Consider the following 20,678-nt stretch of genomic DNA (forward strand, 5'->3'; position numbering starts at 1 on the left):
GACAGCACAGAGGCACTAATCATGGCAGCACAAGAACAAGCTCTGAGTACAAGATCCATAGAGGCTGGGGTCTATCACACCAGGCAAGACCCCAGGTGCAGGCTGTGTAAAGATGCCCCAGAGACAATCCAGCACATAACAGCAGGGTGCAAGATGCTAGCAGGCAAGGCATACATGGAACGCCATAACCAAGTGGCCGGCATAGTGTACAGGAACATCTGTGCCGAGTATAACCTGGAAGTCCCGAGGTCAAAATGGGAGATGCCCCCAAGGGTGATGGAGAATGACCGAGCTAAGATCCTGTGGGACTTCCAGATGCAGACGGACAAAATGGTGGTGGCTAACCAACCGGACATAGTGGTGGTAGACAAACAGAAGAAGACGGCTGTAGTGATAGATGTAGCGGTTCCGAATGACAGCAATATCAGGAAGAAGGAACACGAGAAGCTGGAGAAATACCAAGGGCTCAGAGAAGAGCTCGAGAGGATGTGGAGGATGAAGGTAACGGTGGTCCCCATGGTAATCGGAGCACTAGGTGCGGTGACTCCCAAGCTAGGCGAGTGACTCCAGCAGATCCCGGGAACAACATCGGAGATCTCTGTCCAGAAGAGCGCAGTCCTGGGAACAGCTAAGATACTGCGCAGGACCCTCAAGCACACTGTCCTTTAGTGCTGGAGCAGCAGGAACACCAGTTAATCTGAAATCTTTGTCTCTCTAAAACAAAGTGACACCAGACTGAGTCAAAGAAAGTAATGTTATTTAAACACCTAGGATCAGCAGAGTTAACATGTTGGAGAATTGGATGTTCCAGTTCATTCAAATGCAGCTTCAATCAGAAACAGAAGCAGAGACAGAGAAACATGTGACTGAACAAGAGTTCAGCCTCCTTGTTCAAACTCTGTACAGACACAAGAGACAGCAGCACCAAGTGATGATTTCAATGACCTTGTTCCTGTTAAACACAGTTACCGTTTTAACAGGATGTTTTACTGAAGTTGTTTGAAAACACATGTTTGGTATTAGGGCTGTGCGATATGACTAAAATCTCATATCACGATATAAGACATCTATCGTCCCGATAACGATATAAATCACAAAAATGTAACATTTTCTGCAACTTCTGTGAATCTTGGGCAGCTCGACTTGCGTGAAGTGTTTCCAGCTGGGCGTCATGTAGCTGGAGTCCACTGTTTTAACCGATGCATGAAACGATACATTTTTAGACATAAGTTGTAACAGCCGCCGTTTTCTTTGTGAGTATTTATTACACGGCGTGCTGCGGGGAAAAGCCTGTTCTAACGTTTGATTAAGGTTTATTTTTTAGCACCTGACGGCTCTTTTTTGCTTTTCATCCGTAAATACTCTGCATCTTTCACGTGATTCAGTTTATTTTGAAAAGTCTCAACCGGATCCTGAGCTTTACTGTGAAGGTTTATGTGGAAAATAAACAAGCAGACACGCATTGGTTTTACCGTCGTTGTTGCTAACGACAATGCATAAAAACAGGCGCTTGTCCGTCCGTAGTGTGGTTATATTAAATATAAGAGAAAGAGAGAACTTTAGGAAATTAATATAGCCACTACAGTGACCATCAAAACAATAAAAAAAATGCCATAAACAGTTTATTTTGCGACACCACGAAACAAACGATAGCGTAAAATGGAACATAGATGTTTTTATATCGTCATCCAATATATATCCTTATATCGAACAGCCCTATTTGGTATTATTACTATTACCTGGTTAGTACTATTTTTCTGTGTTGTGTGTTGTAGTACAATCTGAACTTTTATTTGGGTCCAAAAATGTTGGACAGAAATCTCATCTAAACCAGATGTGCAAACCCACAGAGCCGAGAGCAAAGGTGTCTTTGCACATCTGCCTGTGTTAGAAGAGGAACTAGTTTCTCATTTCATTAAGTTCATCAACTTCATGTTGTTACAGTCATGTGACCGTTACTGGCTCAGAGAGCCGTAAAAAAAAAAAAAAAAAGGGAAGTGTGGTGTCTAAGCGCTTGCTATGTCTCTGATGTCACACAGACTAGGATAAGGTGGAGTATAAACCAGAGAAACTTCAGGCTGTTCTCTTCTCCCTCAGGTGACAGCTGGTCAAGGTCATCTATGATATATATTTGATGTTTTAATTTTTAATCTTTCAAATATTTGTTTTGCTGGAACTTTTGCTTGAGTGGATGAAAACTGAAGTGGATTCCTTCTGACCTCCTGAAAAGATGTATTTTCTTCTTTTTGTGTTCTGGTACTTTCTCAGCTCCAGAGGCATAGCATACAAGTGGATGAAAAGTTACCTGGATGACAGATATCAATATGTTGAAATCAATAATGTAAAATCTAATCAGTTGAAGGTAACTTGTGGTGTTCTCAGGGCTCTGTGCTGGGCCCTAAATGATCCATATCATATATAAATGACACATGTAGTGTTTCCAAACTGTTAAAATGTGTATTGTTTGCTGATGATACCACTTTGTATTTTGTTTGTCTTTGTTTCGAGCCCTATGTACATGAGCTGCATGCTAAAAGATCTTTTGTTAAAAGGGTTAGTGTAAGGCATAAGCTTCAGCCAATACCTTTTGATTAGCCTTGTCTCATGCTTTCTTGCTTTGTGGTAATCTTTATTTTGTATTCACTGGGATATTTGAATGCTAATCAATAAAAATAATGACCGTGTTACTGTTACAGTTGCAGTTTTAACAGGATATTTTTTGTATTTGATTTATTGCACTGTAAAGGCTGAATCCTCTGAAATTAGCAGGCAAACAAACTGATGGTCAGAGCTGTCACACTGATTTTAAAGTAGCATATCAGAAAAGGTTCCACCTTAACAGCTACAGGTAGCTGCCGTTTACATGGAAGTAAAACTGAACTGAACATACCTGTCCTTGATATTAGAATAATCCGTCAGTCTATTTTAGTGCTTCTGCTCTGTTACACTGCGTTACATTGTTTCTACAAATTACATTTCCTGTGTGTTGAATTAAAATCAAATTGAAAGCAAAAATCACAGTGTCAATTCTTAAATAGATTTCTATTGCAAAACATCAGGAGCAGGAAGTGTGTTTTTTACTGTGAAGACAAACCAAGCGTAAGTGTGTGTGTTGGTGAGCTGACAGTCAGTGAGTTCCTCGTTTCTCTCAGTGGCCTCAGAAATAATTTAGTTGTTAAACGACTTTCATAGTAAATATGGGTTCACATCAAGGGCGTAGATTTGGCATGGACGGAAGGGACATGTCCCCACCAATATCCAGCGATTATTGAATTGTCCCCACCAATAATTTGATCTCAACGAGTAAAGAAAAACAACCCGGTAGAAAGAAAAAAACCCCGATCTGTCAACGTCTCATTCACCTAGCGGTGCAGAAAGAGTTAAATTACGTTCTCTACTGGAGTTTTACGTCATGTGACAAATATGACCATATGTGATTGGCTGTGCCTTTCAGGGAGCTCTGTTTAGTTTTAGCAGCGGCAAGCCTGCGCTGAGAGGCCCTGCAGGGAGGAAAGGAGGATGGCAGCAAAAAGGAAGAACCTGGATATAAGAAAGTATTTTTCAAAGAAATCTGTAAGTCACTTAAAGAGAAGTTCACTCATAAAATGTGTCCGTCATAATAACGTTTCAGGCTATGCTAGGCTTTAGCCCACATCAGTCTAACATTGTATGTAACCATGAATAACGTGTTTTGGAAACTAACTGCACAACAGGCAGCACTAATAGTTCTCTCAGTCTCCCAGAGCAGCATTTCTAATTTTGATTGAAACTGTCAGAGAAAACGGCAGCCTCGAGCAAGTCAGGATATTAGTTTACAGGGGCTGTTAAAATTATATGTCTAACGTTAAAATGTTGGTGACACAATAATTTCATCGTAATGGTACTGACATATTCATAGGGTTAATTTTTGAGACAAAATATCATGAGGTAGTCATGATTTTGCAAATATATTCCACCTTGTAGTGCAGTTTGCACAAATTGTTTTAAAAAAAATGCACTCACCAAACATTACTGATGAGTCAAGATCTGCACAAATTGACAGAAACACTGAAGCAGCTACACATTTTATTCTTCTTGTCATGTATGTTCTATTTGTCAGGTGACAGAAGAACCAACACAAAGCTCAGAGAGCAATGGTGATGCAAGATCACAGGTGATATTGGATAACGACTTGGTGGTTCATTACTGTATTTGAAGCGCATGTGTGACTGCATGTATTTGGAATGTCTCACTGTTATTTATCAGGTGACGGAGGCAGCTCTGCCATGTAGCTCGGACAGAGGTGAAAAGGCAAGGTCACGGGTGACTGACTGATGATTCGGTGCTATAGATTAACTAATATTTATTATCACGACAATTGTCAGACTGCTTTTAGTCATCCCCGTATCGAGGCTGAAAGAAGCTCCAGTGCTCTCAGAATATTAAAAACATGGCTAAGGTCAACAATGACTCAAATGAGATTAAACAATGCTGCTGTGTTCCATGTCCACCAGGAGAGACTGGACAGTACAGATGTAAAACCAATGTGCCAGCAGTTTCTCTCTGTTAACGAGAGGAGAAGGCATGTGTTTGGCTCCTTCACATAGTGGACATTGAGTTGTTGTGTGGGACACCCGTAGTATTAATGTCTGTTGGTGTAACAGCTATGCTTAGAATAAAAAATCCCAGCTCACTGAGTTGATCGGGGCAATAGCGTGCCTAAAATGTTACATAATTTTGCTGAGAGATCTTTTACTTTGTGGTAATCTTAGATGGACATAAACCACCAGGTCATTCAGTGTTCCCTTAGTGCTAATGTATAAGAGATGTTGGTGTAATGTAACTGAAGTAATGTTGTTAAGTCCTTAAACTCATATTGTTTATTGTCATGACTGTATTACTGTAACTAGCAAAGTTTTGCCAGGGGGTCATTAACAGGGAAAGGGGGACACAAAGAAATACTTTTCTTTCTTATTCTCATTTAAAATGTCTAGCTTTTAACAAATAATTATCTGAATCTTTCAACCAAAGTTTTCATCTGATGTAAAATGTATAGAAATCCATTATTGTATTCAGTAAATATTAAGTCTAGTATATACCCCAGTAAGTTATAGTATTCTTTACTTTGTTAAGGTACCATTTGTGCAGTCTGCAATTCTGTTGAATCCATTTAATTACTGGAGAAAAATAATATATTCATGTGCATTTGTTTTATACGTGCATTAAATTAAAATCGGTTTTGTTAGTTAAGCATCTTTTTTTGCTGGGAGTTGGCAACCCTATTAGTTAGGTATATGTAATTATAAATTAGGTGTTACTGTTTAGAATACCAGAATAGGGAAGGTGGTGTAGTTTTAAGCCTATTATAAAGGCTTTAAAGGATTTATGACTTTTCCTATAGTACCATGGTGTGCCGGTCACTAGTCAAAATGCCCGGGCTCATATTTTGTCCCAGTGCAACCCTGCTGTATTTGAAGCCATTTTCATTTCTGTATGATACCAGATTTATATTGAATATGGGTGAAGTAAACTGAAGTCTAAAATTTAGCATTATATAACTCGCATATAAAACTATCAATTGTAATTTTAAATGGTTTAAAGGCATGTAGAATAGCATATTTAGGCAAGTACATTTCTCCTTTTGTTATCAAGAAGCAAAGACAAAAAGGAAAAAAATTGAATCATTCTTCCCCACCAATGCCAAAACAAAATCTACGCCCTTGGTTCACATAGAGATAAAATGACTAGGGGTGCAACGATACTCGTATCGATATTGAACCGTTCGATACAGTGCTTTCGGTTCGGTCCGCATGTGTATCGAACAATACAACATTTTTAATTTATTTTATCAACTTTTCTTCTGACGATGCTGTCTGTGTTGAGAGCTCAGTGGATCTGCGTTTGACTACTCCGCCTAGCGCAGATCCACTGAGCGCAGCGCAAGCTAGCAAGACAGAAGCTAAGCTCGTTGCAACATGGCAAATTGAACCTCCCCCGCCCGCATTCAGATCTGGCTTTTGGAACTATTTTGGTCTTCATGTGAAGCATGACCCTGAAGGTAAGCGTCATGGACAAAAGTAAAACAGTATGTCGGATGTGCCACGCAATGCTCAATTACATGGGTGGGAACTACTGCGTTAGCGCAGTTAGCTCGTTAAAGTGTTGACTCCGTCCAGCCCCAAGCACGGGTCGATCCGCGGTAGCTCGTTAAGGGAGATTCGCTGTGTTGTGGCGTTAACGTCATTTCAGATTAATGCTGACAGCACTCGTGGGAACACAATGAATATGACTGCACATTTACGCCGACATCATCCTAGTGCAAAGACAATTGGAAGCAGACAAAAACAACAAGTACGCATGCTACAAACTTTACCCGAGTCATTTAGACAGCTGTTAGCACATGATTCTCCTTATGGGGACCTGATATGTTTAACATGCTGCTGAGAATATAGCCCAGAAGAAGGGTATAGTATAGCTTTTATTTTGGAAAGAGCCATTTTTCTGTAATAAACTCTTTTCCAAAGATGAGGGATTTCTCCATCAGATTTATTTTTTTATTACTTTGTTGTTTCAGCAACATTACATTTAAAAACTGTACTTTAAAGTTAAAATATATATTTATAATTTTAATAAATGACAAATTAAAGAAGCATGAACATTTTTTTGTATCGAAAAAATATCGAACCGTGACACCAAAGTATCGAACCGAACCGAACCGTGAATTTTGTGTATCGTTGCACCCCTAAAAATGACATCATGAGAGAGTTTTTACCACCCTGTCCATTAAAAAGACGATAAGGAGAAAGTGTGAGGAGACCTCTGGGTTGAAGTGGGTGTATCAGTAAAAAAGGTGAAATACTCAAAGCAGAAGAACTTAACGCTTTATTGACTAATGGCCAGCCGACGGCCCATTTCACAAGCAGTTTTAAACGACTGCAACTCATCATTTAAGCTAGAGAAAGGTTTCGAAAAGAAGAGAAGCTGCGCTTTACGGGGATATTTTGCGTATTACGGTAGCACAAAGTGCTCACAAGCTACAGCTGTCTGAACACAGAAATGTTCTGTTCTTTTGGATACTTCATCTGTTTGTATGTTGTACACTCATTGTGTGTTCAATAAAGTTCATTTAAAAAAAAAAAAAAAGTCTAAACACAGAAGGAAAACTCAACTCCGCCCAGATTTCACCATGTGTGCTTCGCACTACCGTAACTCATCAACCATTTGAGCTAGAGAAAAAAATTCACATGGTTACTGAAAGAATAGAGACTGAGTTTTACAGGGATATTTGGTGTATTACGGTAGCACAAAGCGTTCACAAGCTACAGCTGACTGGAGAAAGAAAAGTCAACACCGGTTAGTGGTGCGCTTAATGTGCGCTTCGCACTAATGTAACTCTTCGACTATTTGGGCTAGAGGGACATTTCAAACTGTTTCTGAAAGACGACAAGATGGGCTTCACGAAACGTTATGATGCATCATTAGAAAGCATGAGCAACGACGGTCAATAAAGGAGAGCAGAGAAGAAATGTACTGAAGGAACTTTCAGTGCTTTAAGTTACAGAAGCAGGTCAAACATTTAAAGAAGAAACTGCCTCTAATGTCTGAGAGAAAAGATGAATTCAAACCTGCTGCTGGTCTGATTCCAGTCTGCCTCGTTGGTCCAGCTGTGAGTCCGGCAGATCTGTGCTGTTTGTGCTGAAGACGGTCGTCTGACACGGAGATCAGCAAAGAGAAGGGAAACAGGAAGAGCAGGAAGGGAGGTGCTTGTGGGGAACCAGGGATTAAGCAATGTCAGAAATTCTCAATTTTGCAATTTAGAAACATGTAAAAATGTTTGTTGGAGGCTTTCTGTCCTGTTACTGAGTGAAGCATTAAAATTATGTTTCTATTGTAGTGACACTTTAAACTGGTTTGACTACAGATCAAAGAAAAACTCAGTGTGTTAGTGAAAGTTGTTTTTAGCTGACCTTGAGGTTAAGGTTACTTTGTTTATACCCATAGCTAATTTGCTTTGCAGAAAAATTATAGCATTTGGCATCCCTTCACAAACACATTCCTAGTTAAAACCTCACAAAAACACATATATAGTACTTGAACAATATGAATCAAATAAAAGACACATCTTATTTAGTTCAGTGACAGCAACCGGGACCAAGCTGTTTTTATAATGCTTTGTCCTACATCTTGGAAATAGGAACCTCCTTCCTGGGGAAAGAAGCTGAAATTCACCCCGTACAGGATGGTAACCATTTTTAAGAATTGATTAAGCCATCTGTTGTACCTGTGTAGAGTACAGGGAGGCTAAACAGGACTATTACTCACCTATCAGAGAACTGGACCATCTCACCATCTGATTCAGTGAGTTTTTCTCTGTGACAGAGGTCTGACCAAATCATGTTACCAAACAAAAAGATAAAACAAACTCAATAAAAGAACGATAAAACAAAGTTAAAATTTTTCAGTCATTGTGGAAATGAGCAAGTTTCCTGAGGCAGTAAAGGCGCTGGTGACCCTTTTTACAGGCCGATTTGCAATTCTCATCAAAGTTCAGTTTTTCATTGATTATGGTCCCAAGATATTTATATGATTGCACTTGCTCCATTTTCTGTCGGAAAGAGCCCATCACAGCACAAAAAATAGCTTTAGTAAAGTGTGGAGATTCAGAAATTCTTTTATTGCTGCCATATAACCTGCATTATTATAATTGCATTAATAACATTTTACAGCATTATTCTATTAGTAATATTTCTTACAGGGTTCATATTGTATTGAAGATGTCTGTCATCACCTTGACCTTTTCTATTTACAGGTGTAGTTATGATCATTGTAAATGTGCAAATAAACAGAGCCGAGGGGGAATGGAACGGAGCCAAGGTATGCAGACAGATAGATGAGCAAACCAGAGCTACCTGAGAACGAGGGACAAAACAGAATTAACGGATAACCGGCGAGAATCGAGAATGAAACTGAAACGAACGGAGAGAGTTGGAGAGCTTACTTGAAACACCAGGATACAGGAGTAACAACGATCGCAGGCCAGCGCCAGGTAAGTCTCTGTCATAGATCCAAAAATGGGCCAGCGCACAAAGAAACAGGCAGGCGAGCAGGCGGCGAGACAGGCACTTGTGGGAACGACAATAATCCGACATCAGACGTCCATCACTCAGCTCCCTAAATGCTCCCACTGATGACGTCCGATGCGCCGCAGGTGTGCCGGCATGCAGTCAAACACCGCCCCCCGCCTACCTGTGCCGAAAAAGGAAAACAAACCCCAGAAATACCAACACACATACCACCAACTCCTAATAGTTTTTCCTTCCCACGTTCGCCAAAGTGCTTGCTCATAGGGGGTCATATGATTTTCGGGTTTTACTCTGCATGTATTATTGTAGGTGCGACTGCGGTTTTGATTTGTCACGATATAAGTAAAATTGAATTCAAGTGAATAAATATTTGTGAACAATTAGAAAAGGTAGATTTAAAAACACTTCGTGTCATGTGTGTTAATTAAATTGACACCATGCAATTCATTTTCTCGGCAGGAGAGGGCGACAAATCACCACTGATGAAGAGTTCAAGGAGATGTTAGTGACAGTCCATGTTTCTTTGATTGGATAAGTTTTTAAAAGCAGTTGATTTTATAAAATGACAGAAACATGAGAGACGCTGAATGTCTTGAATATTTTATACACTGAGTACTATTGAATGTCCACTTATTTAAGAATTATGGAAAAATCACATTAAGAAAGAGAAATCAAACATTTGTATTCATTTTTATGAGCTCAGACCTATTGAAAATGCAGAGGAGCTGGTTCTGAACTGATCTTTAGAGAAACACAACATACTGATATTGACTGTGAAGCTTTGAGTGGAAAAAAAAAAACGTGGATCCTGGAATAATCATAGTTCCATCTTTAAAGGACTGAAGAGGAAGAAGTTTACAAGAAATCATTTAGAAACTTCATCAATCATTGAAACAATGAATCTGAAAATGTGTTTCTGGGTGAAAGAAACAGACATGTACAGACTGAACTATCAGTTCAACAGTCAGAGTGTTTCTCTAACAGGAGGACACTCTTTACACTCAACTCAGCACAGACACACTGAGGCACAAGGAAAGAAATAAAATGCAGGATAAAGAGATTCAGTGAATGTGTTGTTGAAGGTGTGGACGTGGATCAGAGTGTCAGAGGAGACTCTGTAGAAGGACAGAGTGCCAGCAGGACAGTCCACATACACTGCTACTCTGTTAGAGACAGAGGAGGAGGAGGAGGAGATGGATGTTCGACTGTTATCGTGACAGACAGAATCAGGACCATTATCAGTGCAGTTCAGACTCCAGGACTGATCATTGTATCCAAACACACAGTCATAACTGTCTCCTTTCCTTCTGATTCTTCTGTAACTCACTGACATGTCAACTCTTCCAGTCCACTCAACCTCCCAGTAACAGCGACCAGTCAGTTCATTACTACACAGCAGCTGAGGCCAAACATCAAATCTGTCTGCATGATCAGGATATGACTGAACCTCCTCCACATGTTTCACTGTCCTGTAGTTTTCAGACAGTTGAAGATTTGTGTGTACTGTGTTTGTGTCGATTGTGAGTTGACAGGAATCTGATGGAGAGAACAAACACAATCCAGCTGTAGTTATTGATCCATCATCTGTTCATTGATTGACACTTTGATGATGACTCCTGACATTGGAGATGTGAATGAGTGATGTGACAGTGGTTGAATGTGTACTGCTTTGTTTTCATGAATTACATTAAAAACACACTTACACTTCCTCAGACCTGGTGTCAACCATTGTTCTCCAGCAGGCTCCACCCTGAAAGGAGGAGGGGGGTCAGACCAGCACAGTCTCTTTCAGCATGCACACATGGACATTACATTGCTCTCTGTTAGTAGACCTCTCTGCATTAAATCATCACTTGTTATTAATCACTCGCTCTCTTCCACAGCATGGAGTGTTTCCTTCTCTCAATTGCCAAAGTGCTTACTCATGGGTGGGGTCATACTATTTGGGGGTGGGGGATTATTGTAGGGTCTACCTTACAATATAAAGCACTTTGAGGCAACTATTGCTGTTATTTGGCACTGTATAAATAAAACTGAATTGAAAATTGAATTGAATACACTTACTGTTAGACACTGATAAAGGAACAGTCCAACATTTTCACACTAAACTTGAATCCATACATTGATCAAGCTGCTGATGATTTGGACTGATCCTGGATCTTTCAGTTCTTTGAAGTAGTTGTTGGATTGTTTGTTACAGCAACAAATCTGAATGAAGTCAAAGTATGGCTCCACCATTTTATTCAATGAAATATAGATGTTCAGGGTTTTTTTTCTAATCATACTCTCACGAACCTTTACCTTTAACTTCTTGATGAGGTCTGGAGACTATGAGATGGAGCTCTTGGGTGTTTTGCAGCTACTCTTTTGTTTTCTTTTTTCCTGGGACACAGTCTATTCTTTCCCTTGCATACACTTCTAATGATATTTTCCCTTTTCTCTGGGTCTGCATTTCTTTTTGTGTTCTTTGCCCCTGTGCATAGTCTGTCATGCCCTCATCTGGAAATATGTTGCAAAAAAACCTTAAAAATTATTTCAGACATTTTATAGTTAAGTGCAAGACCAACTCAAAAAAGACCATCAAAGATTCAACCATGTTACAGTTATTCAACCTTGTTGCAGTAAAAAATGCAACAGCATTGATGATTGATGATGGTTAATAACAGCTGTAACTCTATATTTTGCTAACACAGTGATGCCACATTGCAATTAGGGCATAAAAAGATTGTAATATTTTAAGAATTATTGCTTATTTTTTCCTATACAATTGTACACTATCCTTAATGCAAATAACAGAGTTCAAGTACTGATCCTGACAAGTTTCATCTGGTTTTAAAAAACTTAAAATAGGACAGTTGACTTGTGGAGACGAAATGTAAACTCAAAGAACTCAGCTTTATTACTGGCATAAATCAAAACAGAAAACTAAAGTGATAAGACTAGAAACAGAGCTTGGAACAGAACACACAGGCAAGTATGAGGGTACGACGCAACGATGAGCAGGGGAAGACGCAGACACCAAATACAAGAGGTGAACAGTACCAAGAGGAAGCAGTTGGGAGACATGGCTGACACGAATTACACAGATGAGACGGGGGAGAGCAAAACACGAAGCATGAGACAAAAGCAGACTTGACACAGAGACATAGACATAACAGGTTTGACACCAAGCACACAACATATGGAGATAAAACTGAACAGACTAAATCTTCTGTAGGGATAAGACATCAGGCATACAGGGAGGCACAGAAACAGAACATGGAGCACAGAGACAAGAGTGACAAGGAAGACACAGAACAGAGAGAGCACGGAATCAAAACCTAAGAGCTAAACTCTTAACAAGAATAAAACCGAAACACCAGATAGTAATAACCAAAACAGCAATACTAGACAATCAGAACAAAAACCATAATACAGACTGACACCAGAACTCAAAACACTGGTTTACCGACACAGGACCAATAGCTTAAATAGAATTGCATTGGAGATCGTGTGGAAATATTGGAATTTCAGAGATAAGTTGTACAATTCTTTTAGAAGTAAATGTATTAGTAGTTAAAGTAGGTATGTAAATTAACACATTAATGCTAAATCTTTTGTAGTAATTCGAATATCTTTATATATATTTCTTATATTTGATATTCAGCTAAACTGTACAAATAGTCATGAGGGACATGTAAATATGCTTGCATGAGATGGAAATAAAGCATTTTGTGATTATTTACACATTATTTTTTTATTTATTTGAAATAATCCAAAAAGTCAATAAATGGCAACAAAAAAACATTTATTGTTCCCGGAGAAACTCCTGGAGTTCCACAACATAAATATCTCATTATCATTAAACTATACTAGTGTTTCTGTTGTGATCAAAGAACAAACTTTGTAACATTTGTAACACACATGACAAAAAGGAACTGAGTGAACAACAGAGAAAACATTTCAGAATCAGATTACTCTATCATTCCCTGACGAAAGTATATTCTTCCTTCTCTATCAGACATTCTCTCCATACCTGAGTGTGTCCAGTATCCAGCATGGATCCTTCAGTCCAGCCAAAAGCAGATTTATTCCCGAGTCTCCTGGGTGGTTGTAGCTCAGGTCCAGCTCTCTCAGATGGGCGGGATTAGAGCTCAGAGCGGAGGCCAGAGAAGTACAGCCTTCCTCTGTGATCAGACAGCCTGACAGACTGCAGACAGAACAATTGATATGTGAACACTTTTTTGGTCCTGTGTTATTGCTCCTTGCTTCTTTTTTTTTTTTAAGATTAATTGCCATGCATTCATTTTAGATGTGCTTTATAGCAGCAAAAATTTAGAACACATAATACAAGTTGTGTCAACTTTTATTATGATAATGAGGTACTATAAGGTTTTTCTTTTTTTTTGTTTTTTTCTTTCCCTATTGTATTTGGTAGTTTTTGTCAGTATGCAAATGTACTACTTAAAGCACATGCAGTCAGCTGAGACTAAAATGCTTCTCCCACTGAAAACACTACATCCAGATTAACAGAATCAACCTTCTGGAACTTCAGTCCTGCTGTTTCTTTAAAAGAACTCTGGCTCATACGTCGGGCTCTGTGTCGGGCTTGTAGCCGAAAACTAGCTTTATTTTCTCGTCTAGGTGAACTTTGCTAGCGATAGACAGAGAGAGGTGTTGAAAGGCTGCTCCAACTGAACTTATTGTTTCGGAGGAAAACACGAAAATAGTGTACAGTCGAGTCGTAATAGCTTACAACTGGGCTCGTCAGGCACTCTTTTTGGCTGCAGTGGTTGCTATTATTATATTTACATACTTCCATCTCGTACTTTTCCACTTTCCTTTTTCTCCCTCCCTCGCTCACAGACACATCAGGGGTATAGCAGTCCATTCTCCGTGCAGCACGGACTACACTGCCCATAAGGCTACATTCTTTAGGGCTATGCCTGTAGCACTCTGTCTATTGCCTTCATATTAAATAATTTTTGAATAATAATTTTTAAAAATATTTCTTCACGTCATTATGTGGGCAGCAAGCAGGGGTGACATGGGCCATGAGATTGATAAACAGGCATTAGAGCCTCTTATTGCGTGTTTTGTTTAGGTTTCCACCGGCGTGAAATTACCAGAAATAGAGAGGGCATAGCCGAACATATCAAACAGGAAAATACCGCCACGTAATCCATTTATTTCAACAAAGTAACTGTATTCTGAATACCACCTTTTTAAACGGTAACTGTAACGGAATACAGTTACTCATTTTTTTAATTTTAAATACGCAACACCAGTACATGTATTCCGTTACTCCCCAACACTGGACCTTGTTTTAAACATCTGTAAATGGGATCCTCAGGAGCCACTCATCCAGTTTGGAGGTCGCTGTCCCGACTGCTCCGTTTACTACAGGAACCACTTTTGCCTTCATCTTCCATATCTTTGTGAGCTCCTCTCTCATCCCATGGTATTTCTCAAGTTTCTTATATTCCTTCTTCCTGATATTGCTATAACTTTATATAGCTACGACTAGGGCCATCTTCCTTTGCTTGGTCTAGCTCCTTCTTTAGCCGTTTCATTATCCCAGTAGTGTATCTGCTCACTGGTAGGGCATACGTATTAATTGCCCAGATCATGTACTTCCCATTCGGCTGACTCCTCAGAACTTGTCTTATTATCTGGTTGTGGCTTTCCTAGAGGACTCATTTGCCTGTGGGATTCCCAGGTACTAGAAGCTGTCCTTAGTGTCTGCATTGCTGCTTTCTGACTACCCCCCCTTCTCTTTGTTACTGTCAGAGTGCATCTCCAGTCCAAATGGTTTTCAGATGTCAATGCTGTGGATCCTAGTGGTGTGGATCAGTGAATCAATGTCTCATTCACTTCATGGCGTACAACTTGATATCATCCATGTAACACACCTAGCTAAGGATTGCTCCATTCCATTGTTCGTATCTGTAGCTAGAGTAGTTAATGATCTGGCTAAGGGGGGTTCAGGCCTATTCATTACAGCAGTAAGGACAGAACATCCCCTTGTAAATCCTGCACATGGTGGTAACTTGTGTGATAAGAGCCGTTTAACCGGCCCTTGTAAGGTTGATGAAGAGTGTGTTTATTACAGGACAAGCACTGTGGAATTCCCAGTACCAGTGTGGTCATGAGTTTTTGACTGCCCTGCTGAGTGTTTCTGCTGCCTCCTCTCAACCACTGAATACAATCCACATTACAACACAGACTGGACATGTGTACCTAGTCATATATAGTCGCATACACTATATACCTACACTGGAGGTTTTTATATATTGGAATCGCCATGTTAATCATTTAACCTATATATTCAAACTGTATATGACCCATCACCTCAGGTCAAATATTATGCACATTTATATTGAAACTTCATACCACTTGTACACTCGCCAGCAGCTTTTTCTGTCTTTGTATGTCTCTGCTGTTTGTGCTTAAAGGCTCAACACCCCGGGGTTTGCTTTGCATTCTTTGCTGTATGTTTTCTTGCTGTTCTGTGTATTGTGATGCGCTTTTTTGTTGTTCATATAACTCTATTTAATAAACTGTGTTTATTAACACTGGAGGAGGAGGCTGGAGGAGGTTTCCTCATTGTTTCTGTCTCCCCTATTTCATCCCCTATCTGGATGAGAGAGATGAGAGAAGTAGGAACAGACAGAGCGAGAGAGAGAAAAAGAGACAGAGAGGAAGGCAACACGACAGCCTTTGTGCATAATAATGTCAATAAAGTGTCATGCATTGTGCAATGCTAAAAAAAAACATTCCTTAGAAATATGTATGGCAAAATTCTGTCCCATTTCTGTGAGAATAGTCTTACCTTCCTTTGGCCTGTGTACTTTCTTTGGTTTTTCTTTGTTCTACACAAAACCTATAAATATTTACTTATTTCCATTTTCAATTTTGTTTTAAAAATTGGAATTTTAGGTCTTTTTTTTCATTTCCCACAGTCTTCTGAATTATGTGTTTTATATCTACAATTCATAACAATAAAAGGGAATTAATATATCTCAAATACAAAATAGCCCTAAACTCAGCCCAGCCAACTATTAGTCAGCTATCAAATGTGTATGAAGTCACTTGTTATTATGAAATATAAAACATACAAACAAACAGAAAATCTGAATATTAAAAAAAATCTACAGTAATGGAGAGCATAACACCACAGGAAAAAGTTAAAAGAAATTTGGTGATTCTGTGAGGGTTAGCTGTTTAAGTATTAACACAATTCAATTTATTACGATCAGCAAAAATAGCAGATTCCTGACCTGAGAGATTCCAGTTTACAATGTGGATCTTTCAATCCTTCAGAGAAAAGCTGCACTCCTGAATCCCGCAGGTCATTGTTACTTAGGTCCAGCTCTCTGAGACTAGAGAACTGGAAGTTGAGAACAGAGGACAGTGCTGCACAGCTTCTTCCTGAGAGATTACAGCCATCCAGTCTGAAAAGCAATATTTGTGATAAGAGTAAATCACTGTAGACCTAGACAAAAGAAAAGAAAAAATAAATTTCTATACCCACTTCAAGGTTAAAAAAAAAAAAACAAGTAAAATTTGAGTTGGAGCAAAAATGAAATATTTTAAATTTCCTTTGTGAAAAAACAATTAAATCACTCTGTCTAAATACTCCTTTTGACATAGTCAAAAGGCACTATTGGTCACTTTCCAATAGAATGCAATAGAAAAATAAAAACTCCTGGAAGTGTGTGATATTCTTGCAAAAGCATTTAAAATAAAAACCATAAACAAGCAAGCAAACAAACAAAGGAACAAATAAATACATATAATACTTACATAAGTATTTACAACCATGAAACTAAAAATTGAGCTCAGATGTATTCTGTTTCCACTGATACTGTTATCTGTCAGATATATCTAAAAGTTGAATAGAGTCCACCTATTGATTGGGTATGATTCATAAAGGCATATGAGAGCAAAAACAGGGAGGTAACCAAAAATCCAGTGTTGACTCTAACAAAGTAGAAGAGAGGAGAATGTTCTAGAAGGACAAACATTTATACAGTACTCCACCACTCTGTCTTTATGGTAGTTGCCAGATTAAAGCACTCCTCAGTTAAAATGACTATGATATGCAACCAAATTTGTGATTCGTAATTATCTTTGCTAATTCTGTTTTGTTCTGTATTAATCAAAGCCATATAAATGAGTTTGTCCAGGAAAGAGCCTCATGAACCTCTCAAATAGCTATAATCATGACAGAGAATAGCTTCTGCATGGTTATCAGCACCTGGGAACATCAGCTCAAAGACAACAGCAAGCCTCACTTTAGAGCATCTCCACTGCAATTGTGAATTCATAAACTAAGTCATCTGTAAACTTTTGGAAACTTAAAAATAAAATCTTTTTGATTTAACTTGAAGCTTTTTTTACCTTATGGAAAGAATCCATTTTAAGTTTTTTCTATTTGCACATTATTTCTTTTGTTTAAATAATACTAGCACTTCAGTTTGTATTAAATGATATTTTGATTTATATTATTTTTATTTTGATAGTCCTATTAGGTAATGTCTAAAATAAATTGTTATTTTAAAATTCATATGTTTCCTGGGCTATTGTTTTAATTTGCTGTGGTACAAGACAACAGAGTAATATTCACAGTTGGGCAGACTTGAGCAGGTGAGATACTGGAGCCTAGAAAAGGAGGCTTGCCCACAGGAAGTGGTTAATTAATTAATTTGAAAAAAAAATGCATTAAAAAAATTAACGCATTTAATCACACTTTGCATTCCAAGCAAAGAGGAACTTTTGTCACTGCATGATTTCTTGGTATACCGATTATACTGATACAGCTACAAAAATGGAAGAATCTGAAGAAAGTGCATTGATCGGAGGCTAATTTAATTTCAAAAGACTACCAGACGGAAGCCTTGATAAAAGCGTGGTGTTGTGCAAACTGTGCAAAAAGGAGTTTGCATACCACCGAAGCACTTCAACCTTATGGTACCATCTAATGCAAAACATGTTGCAGAGCTGTTAGCACTAGCAGTCCGAGTACCAACAAAATGTGTTGGCAGCCCAAACTTGAGGACTGGCTTCAGGACCAAAATTAGTAAGTCAACATCGGACAAAATTACAAATTCTTTCGCAAAATGGATTGCTCTGGACTGTAGACCACTATCAGTGGTAGAAGATAGGGGGTTAGAAAATGTGCTACAGTTAGCGTCATGTGATCCAACTTTCCAACTGCCGTGTCGAAAGCTTTATGACACTGAAAAGTAAACAATACTGGATATATTACAGACAGCCCTGCTAATATATAGGAAGTACACCAGGAGGAAACAAGACTGGGGCAACAGAAAGAGCCACTCATACAGGATGTTTCCACACGGTGGAATTCAACGTTGGGTATGGTTTCTCGTCTACTAAAGAATCAAGAGACTGTTTTTACTAGTTTAGAAAAACAAAAGCACAAGCTACAGTCGTGGCCACAAGTTTTGAGGATTACATAAATACTGGAAATTGGAAAAGTTGCTGCTTAAGTTTTTATAATAGCAATTTGCATATACTCCAGAATGTTATGAAGAGTGATCAGATGAATTGCATAGTCCTTCTTTGCCATGAAAATTAACTTAATCCCCCAAAAAACTTTCCACTGCATTTCATTGCCACCAGTGCAGAGCTTGCTCAGGAATGGCAGCAGGCAGGTGTGAACGCATCTGCACGCACAGGGAGGCAAAGACATTTGGAAGATGGCCTGGTGTCAAGAAGGGCAGCAAAGAAGCCACTTCTCTCAAAAAAAAACAAAAAAACATCAGGGACAGATTGATCTTCTGCAGAAAGCATGGTGAATGGACTACTGAGGACTGGGGCAAAGTCATATTCTCCGATGAAGTCTCTTTCCGATTGTTTGGGGCATCTGGAAAAAGGCTTGTCCGGAGAAGAAAAGGTGAGCGCTACCATCAGTCCTGTGTCATGCCAACAGTAAGGCATCCTGAGACCATTCATGTGTGGGGTTGCTTCTCATCCAAGGGAGTGGGCTCACTCACAATTTTGCCCCAAAACACAGCCATGAATAAAGAATGGTACCAAAACACCCTCCAACAGCAACTTTTTCCAACAATCCAAGAACAGTTTGGTGAAGAACAATGCATTTTCCAGCACGATGGAGCACCGTGCCATAAGGCAAAAGTGATAATTAAGTTGCTCGGGGAACAAAACGTTGAAATTTTGGGTCGCCCCAGATGTTAATCCCATTGAGAACTTGTGGTCAATCCTCAAGAGGCGGGTGGACAAACAAAAACCCACTAATTCTGATAAACAAAAAGAAGTGATTATGAAAGAATGGGTTGCTATCAGTCAGGATTTGGCCCAGGAGTTGATTGAGAGCATGCCCAGTCGAATTGCAAAGGTCCTGAAAAAGAAGAGCCAACACTGCAAATACTGACTTTTTGCATAAATGTCATGTAATTGTTGATAAAAGCCTTTGAAACGTATGAAGTGCTTGTAATTATATTTCAGTACATCCCAGAAACAACTGAAACAAAGATGTAAAAGCAGTTTAGCAGCAAACTTTGTGAAAACTAATATTTGTGTCATTCTCAAAACTTTTGGCCACGACTGTAGTCATTTTAACTCCAACAGAGATGGTAAAACTCCAAAAGCTGGCGACTGTCCTTGAGCCATGCAGGTAAATGAAACTGTTTTATAACTTACTGTTACTGTTTCTTCAAAAAGCTCTATAGTTGACAGTTATTGGGTAGATTAATAATTACTTTATTGAACTGTCTACTACAGGTTTGTGACTGAGCTTCTTGGAGGTGAGACATATGTGTCATGTTCAGTGGTTTTACCTGCTTTCTGCCACCTGCATCACACCATGGAGGTCTCATGACTCAAACTACATGGTGAAATTTAAGACTGCCTTCACATAGGACCTATCCCAATGTGTAGCTACACTCAACTATCAGTGGCTCAAGATAGCTACTGTGCTTGACCCACGCTTTAAGGACTTAAAGTGTCTTGCAAGGGGAGAGCGAAAAGAGGTTTGGACCAGCCTTGAGACCCTGCTGCAGGAACAGTGTAATGATGCCACCACAAAAGAGCCAGCAAAGACAAAGATCCTCCTCCTCTCTTCATTGTCTTCAGACTCTGTACAAACTCAGGGCCCTGTTACCCAGGCCTTCCTCATCTGAATCAAAGCAGAATCCACCATCAGCGAGACAGACTGCCGGCTGCAGTGGTGGTCCAGTCAAGCAGGGACCCACCCACAGCTGTCTGTCCTGACCCGCAAGTATTTGATTAGTCCTGCCACTTCTGTCCCATGTGAGAGACTGTTCTCACTTGCAGTTCAAATAGTAACAAAAAAGAGAGCTGCCTTGAGCTTTGAAAATGTAAACAGGCTAGTTTAAGTAACGGGCTGAATGAGATAGACAATAAATAAGCATAGAGGTATTGTGAGTCCAGTGGATTTGTTATTTTTTGCACTAAAATGTTCGATGATCACTCTGTTTTAGCCTAATGTACAAAATAATTAAAATAATAAATAATAAAATACAAAATACTCAGAGTTTAGGGTGATGTGGTTCAGATAACCTTTTATGTTTCTGCCTTATGTTTTAAAGAAGGAAAAACTGCAGTTTATGTTGAAAATTTTATTATTATTAT

The 20,678-nt window shown here is 39.1% G+C and overlaps 2 protein-coding genes across 2 annotated transcripts in view; both read right to left on the minus strand.

Annotated features, from left to right (window-relative positions):
• LOC106098158 (NLR family CARD domain-containing protein 3) overlaps window positions 1–9,497 on the minus strand; it is a 29,556-nt gene extending 20,059 nt beyond the window's left edge. Inside the window, exons 1-2 of the mRNA XM_025902890.1 lie at window positions 8,978–9,497; window positions 7,605–8,888 (exon numbers count right to left, since the gene is read on the minus strand). The gene's annotated coding sequence lies outside the window, so the exon portion shown is untranslated. The remainder of the gene's footprint in view (window positions 1–7,604; window positions 8,889–8,977) is intronic.
• A 153-nt stretch (window positions 9,498–9,650) lies between these two features.
• The window catches only part of LOC102076762 (NLR family CARD domain-containing protein 3), a 36,534-nt gene continuing 25,506 nt past the window's right edge, over window positions 9,651–20,678 (minus strand). Inside the window, exons 6-9 of the mRNA XM_019352158.2 lie at window positions 16,322–16,495; window positions 13,078–13,251; window positions 10,766–10,812; window positions 9,651–10,598 (exon numbers count right to left, since the gene is read on the minus strand). Of these exons, the coding sequence (XP_019207703.1) occupies window positions 10,069–10,598; window positions 10,766–10,812; window positions 13,078–13,251; window positions 16,322–16,495 (925 nt within the window). The 3' untranslated portion in view covers window positions 9,651–10,068. The remainder of the gene's footprint in view (window positions 10,599–10,765; window positions 10,813–13,077; window positions 13,252–16,321; window positions 16,496–20,678) is intronic.

Source organism: Oreochromis niloticus, linkage group LG23 (assembly GCF_001858045.2).
Source record: "Oreochromis niloticus isolate F11D_XX linkage group LG23, O_niloticus_UMD_NMBU, whole genome shotgun sequence".
NCBI classification, from domain to species: Eukaryota; Metazoa; Chordata; class Actinopteri; order Cichliformes; family Cichlidae; genus Oreochromis; species Oreochromis niloticus.